Genomic DNA, 21,265 nt, shown 5'->3' on the forward strand with positions numbered 1-21,265 from the left:
AACAAGTTATGTTTGCTGAGATATTCTGATATAACACTTCTTTATGTCTTTACATTGGACCATTTCTTCAGACAAATAATATGTACTATGTATGGCGGTTTGGTTTGGTTTTATTGTATGAAATTAACTGTAGAGAAAAGGTAAGTCTGTTTCTCTAGTATCCTCACACCTAAAGATCTGGTTTTATTTTTTCTTATATTCTCACTGAAACATTTTTTTTCAGAGCTTTGTTGTGAATAAATAATTAGTAAAGGCAATGCTTTTCCAAACAAGTTGTTATAAAGCTGATCAAACGGAATATATAGGATAGTATTAGGTATCACCACAGAAATGCATCTTTGAAAATGTGGCACACTTCATTAATCCTAACATGCAGTGTTTTCATAAAGTCATTTGACACATTTTGGAGTATTTATTCTTTCAGAAACCTGGATTTTTTATAATCTAAAAAATGGGTTATTTGGACAAATTTTTATTTAGGAAAATATTGAAATAAAAGAATTTTTATCTATATTGACTTTCCAAGATGGGAACATACTAATTCTTCATTCTGAAAGAATTTTTCCATTCAAAATTTTTCATAAAGTAATAAAAAAAAAAAAACCACTTCAATTGAGAAGGAAATCCAAACTGTACAGAAACAGAATTTTCATAGCACAAAATAGAGTGATTGCAAAAAGCACTTTATCAAAACTTTCTTTTTTTCCAATTCATTTAGATTAAAACAAATTCTACATGGATTGATTTTCCTACAAAATAAGAATAATGGTTCCTGAATACCTAAATTCACTATAAAATGCAAAAATATAACTCACTAAGGCAAATTTTTTGTTAAGGATCATCTGCTCCACCAGTGACGACTCATTGTGGAAGAGATGAGGCTGCATGTGACTCCACATATGGGGAAACCACCAAAACTCATCCACAGACCTCAACAACAGGTCATCCCCTTCATCTTCCTCCTCAGTGCCTGCAAAAAAAAAAAAAAAAAAGAATTTCTGAAGTCTCTACTTTTATTATATTCTTGTTTGAAAATATAAGAAAGAAATTAGCATAATAAAATGTGACCATTTAAAGTACTGAGGATTTTAAATGTTTCCAAGCACATATTCCTTTTCCTGAAGTAATTATAGCCAAGTAAAAGACTGGGAGCCCCATTTTCATGGCGCCTTGAATGCATGGTACAACACTGTCCTCACATGCATGTGCTGTATCAGTAACATCAGCAGTTAAGGGATGGAATCAGAGAAACTGTATACAGTTTCTGGTACTCTTTTCTGGTATTCCTCATCCAGACTCACTCTCCAGCCACATTTCTCTTCTTTTCGTTACCTATAATACATGTATTTTTGATAAGTATTTTTTCCAGCAGCCTTTTCAAAATGCTATGCGTAATACAATTACTTTCTCTTCCCTGCTAATTCTTACCTTTCTGATCATGGCCTATTCAGGAGTTCCCAGAAATCTGCATCTTTGAAGAGACTTAAAGGGTGGCTGGAGCTCACCAAGTTACTTCTCAGGCCCCAGGCCTGCCTTTTCAGGCGCTCCTCTGCCTGTTCCTAAGATGGCGGCGTGGGAACAGGCCCTGCAGCCATTTCCAAGTGTGGCACTGATGAAGAGGAATCACTCGGGCCGCAGCGTACAGCCCTGCTGTTCTCCCAGACCTCTCGTGCTGCAGCTGCAGCAGTAAATAACCCAGTGGTGGGGCCTGTCCTCCGACCCTGAGCTGCTTTGACGCTCGTAAACCCTCCCAGCCTGCGAGAGAAGCAGCCTCACCCCAGCCACCCACTGGGATGGGCCCCTGCCCCTGCTCCCCCGGGTGCAGGCAGTGGGGGCTGGCCGGGACCCCGAGTGCTCCAGAGGCCATTCGTGTAATCCGAGGGCAATGACAACACGCTCTCGGTGCTCGGGCCCCTGCCTCGGCTCCATGTAACCTACTTGCAGAGATTCAGCCTGGGCATCTGACAGCACCTCGGGGATGGGAAGTGTCAGGGTCTAATTAGCTGGCAGATCAGGACACGCCCCCTCAGCCCCAAGCCCAGTGCATTTTTAATGACAGGCTAGCCCTGTCAAAGGCAGCCAAATTTAAATAACCCCTTAATGGGCCGCCATATAAAGACTGCATGAGCCGAACTTTGACAACCTATAACTTAACACATCTTCATGGTGTGCCTGCTTTCCGCTTTTCTGATTGTTCCTACTCCCACAACACAACTTGATGAATCCTTTCTCCCTCTCAGCATTTTGCAACATCTATGCTCCTTTTTCAGTCTTTTAGCCAAACGTTCAGCTCCGATGCTTTCTGCATCCGTACGGCCATACTCTCACTAACCCTATATGCCCTTTGCTTTTTCCCATTTCCTTCAGCAAACCTTGTCTGACATACCTTCACTGTTGTGATTTTATTCCTCGTTAACTCTGAGGGAACTACAGCAGTGAATGAAAAATGTGGGCAGACATACGTAAAGATTTATCAATATTTGTAGGATCATTAGATTTTAGGACTTCACATGGGTCCATGGGGCCCTGTGTGATGTTCACACACTTAAAGAAAGTGACAGGAGTGCCTAAAGGTCATACGATAAACAGATCAGGGAGAAGAAACCGTATCAAGAAAGGAAAAAAGCCACAGCAAGGGATGGGCTGTAACGGAGATGGGCTCAACTCATTCAGTTTACAGCCAGTAACTGGGTCAGTTTGTACTACAAACGTGCAATACCTTTGCCAAATCCTACTCAGCCAAAACCAGGAAACCCATGCGCATGTTCCCTCCAAAGCATCCGAACTGTCAACTGAGGCAAAAGAAATGGTCTGGAAAGTACCTCTGCCTGCTGAGGCACTGGCAGGTGTCAAACTTGGCAGTCAGGATCATTTTGCTGGGCCATTCTAGGCAAAAGAAAGGGGAGGAAGGGATGGGAATGGATGGAGCAAATTACGTCCTGAATGTGAAAAAGTTAAGGCATCTCTAGTCTCTCTGAACTGTGCAGGTGACACCCAGATTGCAGGGGTGACACCCGGACATTTACCAAGGCTAGCTGAAGTCTGCTGAGCCCAAGGGAGACCTGTGGAGGGGCTGTGCAGCCCCAGCTGCCTTCCTCTCCGGCTGTCCAGCTCTAAATAACAGATTTCTCTCCCTGCCTTTTCTCTTCTTAATATGACAAGTAATACTGACCAAGGCGCACAGCTGAGCACAAGAAGGATTATGCTCATCCCTCTGCTATGTCACCTGCACAGCAGTCTAGCATATCCAAGCTCTGTATACCTATCTTTGGTTTTGAATAAATCCGGTTTTTGTTCCTAGTCTCAGCTAACATGTCACTTCACTTCCCTCTTTTCATATTAACATCCTTCAACTATGACATTATCTTGTGTTGTCTTTTGTCTCTTTCTTCCAGGCTCTGATCTTGTCCTATTTTGCATGCATGTCTTTTTCTTTCTGTTTGACAGTAGAGAACACCTTCTTTCTTCTATATCACATCCTATTTAATACCTTATCTTTTATTTCTCTCTATTTCTACAGTGGTTTCAGCATAAAATTATTTTATTGGGTAATAGATATTGCTGTATCTCTACAGTAGAGGTTAAACTATCCAAACATATAAACTGTGGTAGCTCAACAGATCTCTCAGTGAAATCAATGGAAAATTTCATTTGATCAGTGGAATTTACCACTCAACAACAGGTTGAATTTTAATAAAAGGGGAGGAGGAATTCAATCTGTTCAACTCCAGCACCTAATGCAGGCATCACAGAATTACAGGTGCCTCATCCCGAGATGTTCCAGCCCACCTAAAATTACCACCTAAATTCTCTGTGTGCTCAGGAAATGGCTGCAGAGAAAAATCCATTCACTTACTCTCCGTGCCTTCCTCTCCCCATTTCCTGGGAGAGCAGACATGAAGTGAACAACTGAGCTAGCTCAAATTGAATGAAATTATAAAGCAACGGTAAGAGATGTGTTTATTCCACCCTCAGGATTGATTTTACTGTTATCCAATGACACATATGTAACACATATAACCCCTACAGAAAGCGGTCATCCCAAGCTTGGACTGCTTCTTGCAAGGTCTCCTCCTGGCCCTGCGACTCTGCCATTTCTGCATGTCCCAGCTTGCAGGAGGAGGAGGAACATTCCTCTTATTCAGGAAACTTAATAGTCTGACAGGACACTTTTCTGAAGGGCTTAGTCTTTCTCTTCGAAACTACAGCCTGGCTCTCCTACTTCCACATCACTGCGCTACTTATTGGACTGTTGTGCAAAGAATGAGCACCTTTTTTTTTAAAAAAAAAAGAGAAATGTTGCTGCAAAGAGGTGTTTACACTCTACCTACATGGTTACTTCTAGACAGACTACAGCTCAAACAAACGGTTAATCCAGTATAATGACTTTAGGAGAAAAATTTGATTCAGTAAATTACATAAATGTATGTCCCAAAGCAACCTGGAAGAAAGAACAATTTGATTTTTTAGTTATCCTATCATGAAGAAAACACTTCTCTCTACTCAGACCCTTAAGTCTCTATCTTTCCTACTTTCCTCATACTTAAAAAGAACACCATGAAAATGAATGTGATTTTAGTATTTCATTCTTACCTGTGTGATAAAATTTCCCTGAAAATCCCAGGTTGAAAGTAAAATTTGTAATCTGAGCTCTCAAAAGATTCTGAGTGTCAAGCAGGGCCTGAAAAAAAACAACCCACCATATAAACATATCTGTAGAAAACGACACCTGTCACAGAAATTTAATATAACAATATAAATATTTTTACAGGTATATGTCTTTTCAGTTGGTTTTGCTATTTAAAAACAGCTCTTTATACATGACAAAGAAGTAACAGATATTGTCATTATTTAAAGATTAAAAACAGCACGCAAACTCCATCATTTTCCTCATAAAGACGACCAGCTATTAAATACTGTTTTACTCCCTGAATCATGAGATAGGCAAACAAAGGCACACGCCAGAGAAAAGACCTTCCACTGATTACTCAGTAAACCTGGGACACAGCCAGAAATGAAATTCAGATCTCTTGTGCCCCCGATCACTGCTCCATTCACTGGGGTGAACAACGTCTATTAGAATTATGTTTCTCTAGATCAGGTCAAGTACATATGCAGCATTTTAGTCATGTTTCAAAATTACTGGCAATGAAAAAAAAATCCAGAAAGAAGCTAGATGAAGCCTATTCCACATCAAAGAACTTAATCCTAAATTCCCCCAAATTCTGACTCATTTCTCAGACAGCCAGCATACTGGCTGTCAGCATAAATGTACTTGCACTAAATTAGTACAAACAAAAAAACAGCACGCAGGAAGAAAGGGGAAAGCTATTATTCATCAGATACAGCTTCATTCTTTGATTTTAATATGCTTTTCTTGATTTGTTACTCCCAAGATTTACATGTTACTTTCAGGAGTTATCTCCCAAACTCTTACACTCTGCTGTTACTTGCTCTTTCAGTTTTCCAGGTGTCACAAAGATACCTAGCTTTCCAACGCAAAACAAAATTTTGCAAAACAGAAACAAAACATGAGAGCAAAAAGCTTCCTCTAAAATGAGACTTGAAGTGCACATTTCCCCAAATAGCCTGCCTTGAACTGAGCATTTGATAGTTGGTAATTTATGAACACGTTGGACTCTTTGGAGATTTGTGACACTACACACAGCAGATCAGAAGAGGACGGCCAGCTACAGCACACACACACACACACACTTGGAGACAGGCGCTCATGCAGTACCTTTGAAAGAAAGGAAAATATTTATACGTCAAAGGTTATCAGGGAGTTTTCAAAGTATAGCACATTATAGCACAATGATTTTAATAAAGTGATTAAAAGCAATACTATTGTCAGAAATCAGTAACTCGAAGCATGTTACGAAAGGGGATTGTTTTTAAAAGCACAAAAAGATTAAAACCATTGGAGATTTTCAAAGGTTTAAAGGTCTAGTAGGCTCCCCACTCTTGAAATTCAGTGACAATTTGGTGCCTGGAAAAATGTGAGCCAGTAATTTTAATTACAGTTTCTTTGAATGTTTTCATTATATGAGTAATTTGTCTACAATTATTTTTTTAACCGGAATGCCAATGACAACAAAATGTTAGCATGGAAGTCAAGTCCAGCTTTAGATATAGGCATAGCATAGTCAAGTTACAGTTCCTTAAAATATGACCCATTTTACAGATGGAGGCAATATCCACCTTAACAGAGAAATTTCTGGGCATACGAGCTCTTCTTCAGGTCTTTTCCAGGGCTCATCTATATCGGTTCCAATAAAAGTACAATCTCCATCTGCAAACTGACTCTCCATCTGCAAACCCTATCAAGCCTGTTTCCTTACACTATCATACCTACAACATTAGAGTGACAAAATCAGGCAAAGGGTGACAGTAGCAGGGGCTCCCCTGCACACCAACCTCAAGAGAGGCCCAAGGCAGCAGGCCCAGCGGAGCTCCCATTCCCAGTAAGAGGTGGCCCCACACCGCAGCTGGTGCATCTGTCCCTGCTCTGTGCTCGCCTTTCCCAACGCTCCCTTTCCAGAGCTGAGCATTTTCCGCTGGCCCCGCTGAGAGACTGCAGCACTGCCCAAAGCGGGAACACAGCCGCGCTCCAGTCGTCTGCCATCCTGCATCTGAGGCCTCAGCGAGCTCACTAAGCTTGTAGCTCTGGCCAGCTCAGGGAAGCTGGTGCTTGAGGGAGCTGATCTGCAGCAATAGGAGAGATGGTCATTTGTCCCTGTCCTGGGGGGTTGCAAATTTGAGTTTTGCTGACATGGCTGACAAAACATAAGTGATTTCAATTCTGAGTCATCAGTGGTACTTGCCTTGTTCACCATTTCAGCAGACCAGAACATCATGCCTAAGCACATTCATTAAATACATATTAATCACAAAACTAAATCTGTGAAAGAACCATCACTTTTCTGCCTCCTATTTCTTAAGGTCCTCTCAGTTCTGGAAGTAACTTGCCTCTCCCACTGTATTCTTCAGCAGTGTATCTCCAGCAACAACAGTATAGAGAGTTTCAAAGAACAGTACTAGTAAGGTCAAGATCATCTGCTTTCACTGGAAAGCCTGAAAAATGTCCTGCAAACAATGGACTTTGTAAAGGAATGAATAAAAGCACAGAATGGAGATAATTGAAAACAAGCTCAAGACTTCTGAAGTGGAATATTAGGAGAAAAATCTTGCAACACTGTAACGAGGGCTTTTGCACTCAGATCACAAAGATCACTGAGGAGAGACTCCTTATTCGAATGAAAGGTAGCAAATCTGCAGAGGATTTATTATGAAAACCATCCTTGAGCTGCTGGGAACCTATTCAATGAAATTTATCTTTGCACGGTTAAAAATGTAGGAGGCAAATGATATGGCTATACACTTCTTATGTTTATAGTACATATTGTCAAATGAAAGAGATCCTGAGTGCAGCTTGACAGCAAGGTGGCACGAATGGGCTGCGCAGTTCTTTCCCTCCAAATTAAGTTAAGAACTGTGAGCATTTTTTGAGCTGAAGGTCTTATCCTGTACCTTTCTAACACCTTCTCAGCTTGTCAGCTCCAGTCTAGTCTCAGCATGATGGAAAAACAGAATGGGAAAAACAAAAAGCAGCTGGAAACGCCAGAGAGACACGACCTGGAAGGAGTTCTTTGCTGCATCTCCCTGGCACGCTGCAGCTACAGGGCTGACAGGAGAGTCGCAAACCCAGGCTTTCAAATGGAAGGAGGGAGAAGGGTAGCAAAAAGCCCATGACATTTCTATGATATGCAACAGAGAGTTCACTTCTTCGCTGGGAATTAATTTTGCTAGTGTAGTTACCATCCTCTCGCCTCAATGACTGCCTGGTGGCTGCATTTTATTTAGGCCAGCAGTCACGATAAGACACTCCAAATAACACTCAAATAACACGAACTCTAAAGGAAATCTGAAGTTCACCTTCTACAGAACGGACCTTGAAAGCGATGCCGCTGTTTTTTTGGCCACATTACTCATTAAAATCAACAGGAGGTTTTCTGCTAAAGCCCTGTGGTGTTGTTGGAAAATGGATCAGCTAATACCAACGGTGTACCTGCTCCGCCTGCTCTATCTGCAAAGAGGGAGGGCACAGACCTGCTGTGAACCACTTTTTGTACAGACAAGCTGAGATAACATTTGAGTTGTCATGCCTATGATTATTTTCTGGGTGATTTGACATTTTACTCATCTTTCAGGTTCTAAAAACAAAATGTTAAAACTCATGAAAAATATATAGTAGCAGATGGCAGGGCCTATTACTGTGAGTTTCTATCAGAAAGACAGAAAGAGAGAAAAGTAGGGGGACGAAAAGCCTGAAATTTCATTTCTAAATGCTGTTTTATATGCTGAAGGTAAGCTGGTGATATTTTCTGTATATTTTATGATTATGATTCATATGATTATGAACAGCCCCTCTGGGTATCGGTATGAGATGTTATATAAATACACTAGTACTGAAGATTATATTTTAAAAACTGTTTAGTAAAGCCTTCATATGTTTATAAATAATTATTTGCTACATGTGTTATACTTCCACTGGTACTATAAGGAAAATAAATTGCTGGCTGCATAATCACTTTCATGTACATAGCTACAATGGAGTACTTTCTTTTCAACTTTTCCTAAGCTCACAGACTAGGTTTAGGAAATTCCTTGTGCCAGAAATCAAATGTGAAGATTCAATATATGATGAAAGATCTTCTTCATCAGCAGTCCAAAATAATTTCAGAAAAAGGCCCCGTTACAATCCAAGGAATAGACAAAAGTTATCCCGACAGCAAAACAACAGAGTTCTTTCAATCCTTGCATCTGACAAGTTTATAGTATAATGAAAGGAATATAAGAAATAATGTATGTTGTAAATAAAGCCAGATTCTCAGATGATTAATCAGCATCATCCCATTTAATTTATTTCCATTTCATTTCTGATGAAATATCTCAGCAAATGTAAGCTGCTGTAAGGATCTCAACTGACTGAGAATTTAGGAGAAAATGGACTCTAAGATCACAAATGGAACAGAAGGAACGGCGGTAATTATTCTTTAATTGAAATATTCACGCAATGGAAATGTATGAAAATTCCTGTCTTTGTATAGATGGCCTCTTTCTTTCTTGACAACCATAAAGTTTAGCTCTTTTTATCACTTTTCATTCAGAAATATCAACTTTGTTTACAAAGGAAACAGTTTTATTTGATTTTTCTCATTTTACAGACAGGACAAACAGAGGCACAGACAGATGACATGGGCTGTCAAAAGCTTTTGCTCAAGTAAATCAGCAGTAAAGCCAAGGATAAAACTCTCATTGCCAGACTTGCCTCCCATTTCCATAGCCAGGAAACCATTCTGCCTCCTGTCCTCAAATATCTTTTTACATTATTTCACTTTATAGTCTGTCACAGAGAAGTCAAAAGTGTCAACTTGCCATCGGTAAACAGACAGTAGTAATTTCTTCAGCATGAAAAAAAATATTCAGAGCCAAACATCTTGGCTGATCAAACAAATAAATCAAGAACGCTTTGTTGAACTCTGCTTCACCAAAAAGGAACTACGAATTGTTTCTGTAGTCATACCAACATATTTACAACTATTTTCCTACTCAAAAGCTGCTAAAGAACTTAGCCACTTGAAAAGCGAAATAGTTCAAAACATTGTTAATTTCACTTGTAATCACATGGATTTTAACTAAATTGGCAAGCAGATAGACATAGCCTCACAATCCTAGAGCGTTAATATCTTAAACTTCAAATCAGTACTTGCTTTCCTGTCAGTAACAAAAGCAAGAAAGGTTAGCTTCATAATTTTCCAAAAAGCCTATCTCCTCCCCCTTTTTTCAGGAAGCAGATCTCATCTCTCAACGCTTGCTTTACTATTTCGTGTCTAAAAATACTATCAAAGGAGCCATTAAATTAGGAATTACTTTGCTTTTGAGGAAAACTTCTAATGCCGTACTGGCACTTTAATAAAGGCAAGTACCTTCTGAAAAGGTAAAACAAATTAATAGAAAATGTCATGTGAAAGCACGAGTTAAGCACACGAAGCCCCTTTATGGGAGCTCTTATGCAGAAGTAGCTTTAATTTTCTGTACCATATTTCCATTTTAGTTTAATCCCTGCAAGAGAGGGAAGAAACAGAACTAAAGCCATTTTAACTTCCGCGTGGAGTTCTTAATATAGGGACTTAATGAGCTGTAACTGATGTGATCTCCTTTTACTTTGCACTTTTTGTGACATCATTTTACCTTTCTTGAGCACGTCCATGCTCTGAGAAAAGAGTCCTGCAACTGAAGCTGCCTGCACAGGTATACGCACACCACCTGCCTCCCTCAAACTTTGCCTTCTGCAGAACCTGACCTTTTCTAAAGTTTCTATCCACATCGCAAATTCACTTGCTTATAAGTTTTTTTTTTTTAAAAAAAAAAAAAAAGAGGGTTGGGGAGGAAATGGAAAAGAGAATTGAGGAACGTAACATATTCGTGACTGAAGTTTGCATTTATGATGCATACAAAAATAATGATTTTTAGAGCATTGCGCTTCTCTTCAGAGTTCAACAATCAGTATTTGAAATTTCCCAGATATATTTTGAAATTTGCTTTATCAGTTGCTTTTAGGCCACACCTCGAATACTGTGTTCAGTTTTGGGCCCCTCACTACAAGAAGGACATGGAGGTGCTGGAGCGTGTCCAGAGGAGGGCAACGAAGCTGGTGAAGGGCCTGGAGCACAAGTCTGATGGGGAGCGGCTGAGGGAACTGGGGCTGTTTAGCCTGGAGAAGAGGAGGCTGAGGGGAGACCTCATCGCGCTCTACAACTACCTGAAAGGAGGTTGTAGCGAGGTGGGTGTTGGTCTCTTCTGCCAAGTAACTAGCGATAGGACAAGAGGAAATGGCCTCAAGTTGCACCAAGGGAGGTTTAGATTGAACATTAGGAGAAATTTCTTTACTGAAAGAGTGGTCAGGCCTTGGAACAGGCTGCCCAGGGAAGTGGTGGAGTCACCATCCCTGGAGGTATTTAAAAGACGTGTAGATGAGGCCCTTAGGAACATGGTGTAGAGGGCATGGTGGTGTTAGGTTGATGGTTGGACACAATGATCTTATAGGTCTTTTCCAACCTGTATGATTCTATGATTCTATGATCATGTTTTATATAGCAGACCCTAAGCGTTGAAGAAGCTGTGGCAGCAGCCAGGGATGGAAAGGCAGTGGGCAAGAATTTGGGGTGTTTGGAGGCAGCATGGCAAGAAGAAACAGAAGATAGCCTCAATGAAGGTCTGTCCCAAATGGCTGGGAATCATTATTTTATTAGACAGACTATTTTGCTTCTGAGGAAAAATGTTTCCCTCATGATAAATTATGTATTTTGGAACATCATTAAAATTCAATGTCTACTCTTTCTGGATTTCCAAGATTAGCATTTTGACACCCATTACCATAAACATTTAATCTATGCAGGAGAAAGAATAATTGCTTTGGGTATACTGGGTGTATCTGAAAAAATATTTTGAATAACCTTCAGACACAAGGAGAAGAATGCTTAAATTTTCTTTGACTGTGCACTCTCATAACAAAGCTGACACTACAGAGAGGGCAAGAGAAGAAAACAAAGAAAATCTTCAGCTTTTTCTGCAAAGTGTTTAGCTGGCAGCAACCATAAACTATAAATAGACCCTAAATTGTGTAAGTAGGGAAAGGACACTGCTCTACAGTTTGGTGGAAGCAAGGTATCCTAGAGGCCACAGTCCGGCAAAAATAGAAAGACTGATGAAACAGGGGTGGAAAAGCTAAACTGCTGACAATATATCTGTTCAAGTTTATAAAGTATCAGATTCCATGTGAACTGAAAACTTTTCCTGCTACTTTGTACAACAAAATTAAAATGGAGAGGGGAACCTGTTTATTAAGATACAGTAGCTTCAAGAAACAAATTCTTCTTTCAATTAAAAACATGGATTTTGATAAGTCTACCAAGTCCTTCAAAAGATCTAACAGTTCAAAAGCACCTTATGCCAGCAGGATACCTATTTACAAAGGGCCATGTAACATGGCAGAATTTAAAATAGAAAATGCGTGCAAAAATTCCTTGGAGACAAAACAAAGTACCTGGTTTCAGTTACTTAAAAATTATTGTAGTTTACTGACAGCTAGATTCTACCTGCAGCAACTGTGTTTTTAGATTATCAAATAGGGATGGCCTTGGAGCCCGACTCTTTAATCTGCAGGACAGGCAAAGCTCCCATCGATTGCTTGGGTTAATTTGGACTGTTTGCTGGATCCACTCGCCTGAGTATCTTATCTGACTTCCTATAATATTAAGGCCCATACTCACCAGTTGAAGAAGTCAGTGTGAGTCTTTTCTATAAATTCAATAAGCACGATTAATTGGGTAACCCAGCTTCTCTTCAAAGTGTCAATAAGAAGAGATGTCAGGCTGGAGCCCAATTACGTGCATCTTAGTTTTTCAGTGTCCAATATAAGACACACTGGACCTGATTGTCAAAAAAATTCAGGAGCCACAACTTTATTTTATGTGCACAGATGTAACTAGGTATCTGAATTTGAGGTCCACTAAAGGATACTAAAAATATAAGTAGCCACTTTGGAAAATCTCTCAAATGATTTTAATCAAAAGTTTTTTCATCAGAACACACTGTTTTAATGTTACTGGGTCTTCCTTTGGAGGTTTTTTTATATCACATACAATAATGATCTTGATGACGGTCCAATTACACATTTTCAAGTAATTAGGCTCTTTCATCTAGGTAAATCATTTGTACAACCAAGAGATTTAATAAATATTTCTAACTTCCTTCACCAGCTTCTCACTTCTTGGAGGTTGAGATAACGGCTAATGAGAATAAGCTAATTATGGCAAGGTAAGTTGAAGGTCTTAAATACTTGGTGTCAATACTATTTAATAAAGTAAAGTAATTAGCATGCTGTTTTCAGGATTCTATATGAAATTGTGCATTATTAGCAGAATTAAACTGTACTTTGATGATATAGGTTACTATTACCAAACAGCTAAATGATCTCATTATTCTGCAGTTAACAGAAATAAAATCCTGCATTTCTTTTAATTAAAGGTAAAAAAAAAAAACAACAGGCCAACTGAAAGAGAACTAATAAACACCCTACTGCTGCATATGATATTTTTCCCTGGATTTTGGTCAGACAGGAATCAACAGAAAACTTGTTGGTTCTTGCATTTTTGCCTAACACTTTATCTGCTTATGAAACACCAAGTATGAAGAGGTCAGTTATCAGAGTATAACAGAACTCAAAGTAAAAACAAAGTGACTCTAAAATGCATTTAAAATCTCTTCATATTTAACCAGCTAAGTTCTTGCGATCTGGTGATTGTTGATGAGCCAGTACAGCGGGAAACTGGGGTTTGTTAGCCACAACGCAAGCGTTCAGGCAGCTGTATTGCAAAGTCACACAGCCCCCCCCCAGCTGCCTCAGCTCCGAGCACGACAGGCCATCTCTCAGGGTGACAGAGTAGTTCAGATCTTGTTCCAGTTTACTTCTGAGCCACTTTGCTGTGCCTGCGTAGTCTGGCTTGTCTCCATTGCATCCCTTCAGCAGTAGATAAATTGTAAGAGCTGTTCACTGATTCATGTAGACACTAGTCTGGCTACCAGTAAATCTTAGGCCTCAAAAACTTAGGTTCAAACAATAGCCTCAGATGCAAAGCATTTATACCTCTGCACCCCCTCATTAGACAACCCATACTTTTACAGCTTCAGATCCTGTTTGGTAGGAGGCACAATATTTTGTCATAGAAGTTAAAACAATGGCATGGCTATTCAGTCTAACAGTGCATGTATTTTATAGTCATCCACCTCAGAAAGAACAGAGGTTATTATCCAAGCTCCACATTCATTATCAACAGCACCTTTGCTTCTTCTTTAATGCTTCCTCACACGCCAGCTCCAGCTTTAGCTTTCACTGCAGCCAACATGCACAGCAAGCAGAGTTTGGCTGGAGGACGAGGGCTACCCTCCAAACAAGACAGTCCTCCGCTGCATGGGCTGGCCACGAGCTTTTGCTGCAGCAAGGCCTGTGCTCTCTCATCAACCACACACTGCCTGGCTCTGCTCCTTGGGGCCCTTTTACCCCGCTGTTGGCAACATGGGGTTCTGTACAGCCACTGAATGCAGAAAATATCTAGAAGGTTCAACACTGGAAGAATTTCTAGGCCTAATCTCTCAGCAGCAGAGATCACGGTGGCCTCTCCTGAATGCATGCGAAGCTGCAGCTGGGTCACTACATCGGCTCCACTCTGATGAGTTTGTCAGTGGCTACATTATTCTGCCCAAAATGCCAACATTTTTAGACATGCAATTTAGATTTCGGGTCTACCTTTACACCCATGGCTTGCATACAAAACAAGAAATTTGTTCCATAAAATCTAGTTTCCTATAGATTTGTTTCCCAAATTGCTATTCCCACAGTGCAGTAGCCTGCACTCCCTTTCACACTGCTGCCTAGGACCTACCCTCCCCATTAGGTCTCCAAAGCACCTCCTTCCCTTCCCGCTCTGCCCCACACACCCTGTCTAGATGAAAAAGGGACAGTATGTGCTATCGCTAGCTCCAAGACACAGCACATGGATTAGCCAGGGGCAGGTCAAAGTGAAGGATAAATGCAGAGCTAGCTCTGAAACCTCTGCTTCAGCGCAGGCACTGCTTTGCGTACGTGCCTTACCCCACGCTGGACTCCAGTTTGCCAGCAGGAATTAACTGCCTTTGAAAACTGCCCGTATCTGTCACATTGGACCGAAACTGGCCAGCAGGTTCAAACGTCATTAGATTGATCATAGAATCATGGAACAGTTTGGGTTGGAAGGGACCTTCAAAGATCATCTACTCCAAACCCTGGTCATGGGCAGGAACATCTTTCACTAGACCAGGTTGCTCAAAGCCCCATCCAACCTGACCTTGAACTCTTCCACAATGACAGGGCATCCACAACTTCTCTGGGCAATCTGTTCCAGGTGGTGTCTCACCACCCTCATCCTAAAAAATTCCTTCCTTATGTCCAATCTAAATCTATCCTCTTCCAGTTTAATTGCTGACTGACAAAGGCAAACAGGGCCATTACAAATACCCGATTTCTTTAGGAAATTAAAGTAAAAATAAGGTGTCGGTATTGTATACATCACACTCCAACAGTCCGTGAATATGGCCTTCCGAAAAAACTTCAGTCTTTTTTTTTTTCTTTAATGTCAGTATTCTCTGGACCTCAATGCCCAAGCTTGGGTAAACTAAGACTCACAACTCACCTGTCCCCATAAGCCCTGAAGCCTGCGCTTCCTGCTCAGCAGAACTTTAAACAAACAAGACTTCCAAGTTTTGTCTACATCATTAGATAGATGATCACAGCTCAATAATGGGTGGTATTTATCTATTTTTCCAGAGCACACAAAATTCAAAGCATGTAAATTTTTACAATATTTTTCCAGCATTTAGAAAGCAATCACTGAGTAACAGTGGCTATAATTACAATATAAATCTGTTATATGATCACAGGAAAACTCAAGTCTACAGACCAAGGTGTAACAAGCTGCTATTTAGGTAGCTTGAAAGAAATACTGGACACTACAAGCTATGTCTAAAATGTTGGTACCAATCAAAGAGAAATACTTTGGGGGTTGTTCGCTTCTTATATTATACTTTTCCACCCCCTAATAAGACTAAAGCTTCTAGACAAGCACAATATTTGTGTTAATGTTTAGTTTTACATACTAGAGAACAAATGAAGTGCAAATAAATGAAGACTGAAACCCTCTAATTTATATAAAGACCACAACAGAGCCGGTTGCTCTCCCTGTTTAAAGCACAACAGAGTTACCACATCACTGGCATGTTAAATAAACGGACTACTCCACAGGCTGGGCAACACACTGATGACACTCCATTCACAAATGTTTCCTAGGTTTTTTTTTTCCCCCTAATAGAGCCAGAAAGATTCCTGTGCTTCTCTTAATACTGTATCTGATTAAAAATATCTATCTACCTCTGTCCCTATGTTTGGGGTGAGCTGAGGCATACCGAAAGCTCTTTTTATCTCTATGCTCCACATTTATTGACAGAAAAAAAATCTTTGACCAAAGAGATTTTCATTTTCTCTTTCTGCCCAAAAGCTCCATGTCAGAAACAGCTGGGAATTCAGTCTTCAGCTTGCTCACCAGCTAAGGGTCACAAATATTTATTTTTTTCCTTCTCTTTATGAGTAGTTCTAAAGTTGCTGAATGAAATTCCCCTGCTACATCAGCATCAGTATCAAAGAAATGACAGAAAAAGAGAAAGCAAGCAAGACAAGCTTGCATAAAATAACAGATATAACTCTTTTCTCAAGCCATATTTTTATGATTATATGTAGTCAATACATAGGAGACATGATAAGAACTTACTTCAAGTTAATAAAAATTTGGACAGTTTCATTGACTCCTACATAGTACCTGGTCTAAGGGATATAATTCAGCAGAAAAAAACCCAAGACGTTAGTGAAACACAGGACATTAATAAGAGAAACATGGGGGGGCTGATTTTGTTAGAAGTGTTAATACACACCCTTCCTGGTTTTACACGAGTGTTTGCATTTCTAAAAGACAAGATTACAGAAACTAGATCTAGGTAGATAAATATCCCCGCTGGCCAAATTGTACACTTGCAGACTCAAACCAACACACAGGAATCCAAACTGAGCTCTGCATTTGATTATACTGTAAGAGTTTGAGAATACATCTTAGTACAAATTCCTTGCCAATATTATATTCCTTCCAACAGCATATTTCATACCCTTTTGCCAAATCTAATTTTTAAAGACTTACATAATCCTTTTACTTCCTTTTAGATATTAGCCTCTATTCTGCCACTTTTATTGGCTATTCAGCCTACACTTAAATATCTCTGTGCCTTACATCAAATATTTTTAACCATCCTCACTGTTTATACCCTGCAGACATCTGCAGCCTATTGCTTTCTGCTTTGGTCGTCATTACTTACCGAATTCTTTAGCCTTTATTTTTTCATTTTTTTTGCTCAGACATTTCCTGGCTATTCTGGTGTCTCTAAGCACTCTCTAATTTCTGATTCAGTGGTGCAGAACTGAGCCCAATCTTCTAGAAACCTCCTCAGTCAGTAAGATGAAGTACTTTCCTGATGTAAAATTATATTTTTCATAGTCAGCTTAAATTTCAAACCAGCTTACGTTACAAACTCAGGTATATTTTAGTATTCATCTTGTTTTTAGGATATTCAACATTTCTATTATCTTTAACGAAGGCAGTGAGAAAGGACAAGGGATAAGAGAAATATTTTGCACCATAAACCCCCCACTTTTTATATAAATGCAAAATTATTTTTCAGCCTCCTTTCCAGTTCCATTAGAGTTCTATCAAAGGCAACTCTGAGTTATCTTTAGTCCAAGTTCGCTTTAAAATGGAAGCAGAGACACCTGGCTTATTCCCAGGAGTGCTAACACGGAAAGGGCAAGTGAATGGGAGCTTGACACAGAGCTGCGTGGCTTATTAGCGCCACAAAAATGCAACCGGTGTTCCCAGCCCTAATCCGTTACCTCTGCACAGCATGGCAGGGCCCTTGTCACAGGAATTTACTGACTTGGGTAGGAATGAATCCATGGAGCCTTACTCTGCACAGTCACTGACTTTTTATTTGCCCTCTCTACTATTTGTATTTTCAAATGTATTATAATATAGTTTTTGCAACATAAAATGGTATTTAATTTATGATTTATTCCAGATTTGAAACTACATTTTAAGGAGCAATACTAACTCATCTCCAGGACTGTAAAGTATCAGAAGGAATTTCCTAAAGAGTAAATATTTTTAAAAATTGGTCATAAGGTTTTTATGGTCTGTCAAACATAATTTTTAAATAGCAAGTAACACTTCTACATTGTAGAAGTGTTGAAGTTTCCACAGAAAACGAAACTGGAATTGGAAATACATAGGGCATTGTTATTCCACGAGGGATTAGATATACCCTGGCAACCAATTGCTTTTCTTTTACTTTGTTTTGTAAGCATAATCACCAAGAATCAGTCATGTAGTTGCATTGACTTCTTCCAGACTGAACAGGTCAGAAGAAAGGACACTTTCCATGCAGTTGTGTTGTAAAAGAAACTAATGAAATAGAGTCCCATTTCTACTCTCATTTTTCTCTTTTTGCCAGACTGAGCCTTCTTGATGTGACTGAGGATCGGGAGGGAGGTAGGCCCAATTTTGGTATCATGTTTTACAGTTAATTGCTTTGATTTCTAGATCTGTCCGCAGTGTGTTTTTGTTTGTTGGTTGTGAAAATTTTATTCAATTCTATTAGCAGCAGGAATTGGATGGCTAACTTGTCATCTGAAAAAGCCTAGAATAAATCTTGCAGCAGCCACTAGTACGGTGATGAATCTGTACAGCTCTGTGGTAAGCTGTAGTTGCATTATTATTATTCGTATTATCAAAGTGCTTTTTGAACAAAAAGCATAGAACAAAAAGACCCTCTGACCAAGAGACCTTGCAATCTAAGGAAAGAGAGGAACTGGCAGGATAGCTGAGGGATACACTGCCAGGAGGCTGGAAAGCGGTTTCAGCACATAACTGTTCTTAATTACGCCTCCAGGTGTGCTGCAGACAGAGCTAAACCCTGCCCCAGGTCTGGTGCATTAACTTTATAACATCTACACCCAGCAAGTGCCTTCTCTCAACTTCCTTCTTTCTTTTGCTCTCTGAACATTGTTACCCAGCAAACAACAACGGGCAGCTTTTAAAATACTCATCTTAAAACTTTGAAAAAGCTTTTTCAGTGGAGACATTATCCAGGAGATTTGAACATCTTACAGTGCACACTAAGGTTTCAGCAAGTCTTGACACACATTTCACTTCATAAATTTTAGAATGGCAGGTTTTGCTTTCACGGCCAGATGGATCAACCCAAATAGAGCTGAGCTTAGGTTATGTAGACAACACTCAAAGTGTGCAGAATCACATGCATTTTCATCTCATCCATGAAAATACTCATGTCCATTCTTAATGTATAAGTTTCTGAGAAGAGAAAGGAAGACAGAACTTACTAACTACATGGCTGTGAACCAAAAATGATCGCTGAAGGCTGGCACACTGGGTGGACATAAGCATTTGCGTGGATTTCTTTGGAAGGGAAGCCTCATGCTCAAGTGTAAAGGTATCTCTGCATAATAAACTAAGTCAAGGGAAAAAGCAGAAACAGTGTTACAAAGTATTCAGTTAGCGCCCTTGATCTCTGATGTGTGTAATTGCTTAAGCTTGAAATAAAATAGCTCTTAAATCGCACAACTCCATTGCGAACAGGAATCAGAATACAAAAGGCAGACATTGTTGGTAAGAGTATTCTTTCAGTCTAAGGATAGCAAAGTATTCACCACTACAGAGAAATATGGGGAATTAAAAAATGAAAAAAAAACAAAACAAAACCCTGTAATTTTCTGGAAAGATGTAGATGACTGCATCCATAGTGCACATCTACTTATTTGGGAACTCAACAGTGGATTCATAGAAGTCATAATTTCCTTCTTTGGTTCTATCATGAAAACAGACCAAGGACCAGGGAGTGTGTAACCAATAGTCAAATCTGGTGCTGGGGTAGAAGAGCTTGAAGCAAATCATTCTCATCGCCCTCGAAGATCTCATGGGATTCACCATGCCGAGAAGCAGTTTCTGCAGCCTCTTTGACAATAAAAAAGCTGCAACTGAGATGGATTTCTCTTCTCTTAGTTCCCTGCCACTGAATTCATAACAGGAAGAGATGGTGCAATCCTTGAAAAATCATCGTTCCAAGATTTAGGTTTGCATGAAAGTGTAGTGTCACACTTCTAAATTTAAAAAAAGAAAAAGAAAAAAAAAAAAAGAGAGGGAGAGATTCAGTTGCTCTAGCATTGCAAAACTAAGCAAAAAAAAAAAAAGAATTGCTATAAACAACTTTATGATTAGTGATCTGCCTTGTCCTTCTGAGATATCTTTTGTCTTAATGCTCCAGAGAACTGCACTCAGCAGTTAAGTTTCTCAGCAGTCGATAAATACAAATGAGGGAGCACGGGGCAGTACCGCTCTCCTGACCCAACCCTCCCATGCGAGACATTTCTGAAGTGTGGCTGTGCACACTTGTGAACGTGCAGAACTTCCACAGGATTCCTTTGGAATAGAAAATACTTGGCATCTTTTAGGCCCAAGTGAATAAACAAGTAGGGAAACAGATGTATAGAATATTATTCTCCTTAAGAATGAAACTTAAACTGCTTTGCTACAGGCCTCAAAGACTGCAGCACATCAGTACTGAGTTATAAAATTCTATGTCTAGGACCTGATGACTCTCTTAGGTTCAATGGAGCTAAAGACTACCACATCCAACTGCTTTATTTTTCAAAAAATTGATTTTTCAGAAAAACAACAACTCCAACACACCACGGACAAACCAAACAAGACAAGCCATGAATTCCAGCAAATGCAGAACTAACGAAAAACACTGAACTAACAGGAATGAAGGCTGAAATTTGGTTTCCTCATAAGGGACACAGCACTGGCACTGTAAGGCTCCTCACACTTAAAGCTGCTAACAGGAGTCACCTCTGTGCTAGAAAGAACGGCCACTGGTCAATCAGTGTTCACTTTCTTTCACATTTTCAATGTAGAACAAGATGGCTTAGACACACAGCATCTTCCTACAGCTACTGTGCCTGAGAAGTATTGCATAGACGAATGATGTGGATAGTTAAGCCAACTAGTAAGAATGGGTAAACATAGTTACCATTTTGGCACAAGTAGGCTTCTTGAGGGTGCCAGCGCTGCTATTTGACATACACACTCTCTTGACAGATTTCCTGTGGAGGGCCATGCTCATCCCACAGCCCCAGGGAGGCAGGTAGTGTTGTGTGTGCAATCACTTCTGAACCTCAGTCCTTCCCACATATAACACCTATAAGGGTATCAACATAAAGCACAGACCAGGGGCATCTGAATACATAAAAAAGGGAGCCTCCTCTCCCTTTGCCTGGCAGTCCACAGAGATACGATGTGGAACTTGGCTATTAGACACACAGTTACCATGCAAGGTTTTTGTCATCATCCACCATGGATAAGCTGTAAAATCAATCTTGGCACCAAGCTTATTCCATGGGGTTTGGTTGTATCTAGCTCTATGCAGGTGCGGAACAGGAGGAGGAAGCACGCATGGAATGCCCAGCATTGCCCTGGCAGTCCCAGAAGTG

At 40.0% G+C, this 21,265-nt stretch overlaps 1 protein-coding gene across 2 annotated transcripts in view; it reads right to left on the reverse strand.

Annotated features, from left to right (window-relative positions):
* The window catches only part of LOC142082263 (bifunctional heparan sulfate N-deacetylase/N-sulfotransferase 3), a 62,905-nt gene that overhangs the window by 33,250 nt on the left and 8,390 nt on the right, over positions 1 to 21,265 (reverse strand). For both annotated transcript variants that reach the window (XM_075150285.1, XM_075150286.1), the window contains exons 2-3: positions 4,594 to 4,681; positions 816 to 970 (exon numbers count right to left, since the gene is read on the reverse strand). In XM_075150285.1, coding sequence (XP_075006386.1) covers positions 816 to 970; positions 4,594 to 4,681 — 243 coding nt within the window. The remainder of the gene's footprint in view (positions 1 to 815; positions 971 to 4,593; positions 4,682 to 21,265) is intronic.

Source organism: Calonectris borealis, chromosome 4 (genome assembly GCF_964195595.1).
Source record: "Calonectris borealis chromosome 4, bCalBor7.hap1.2, whole genome shotgun sequence".
Classification (NCBI taxonomy): Eukaryota; Metazoa; Chordata; class Aves; order Procellariiformes; family Procellariidae; genus Calonectris; species Calonectris borealis.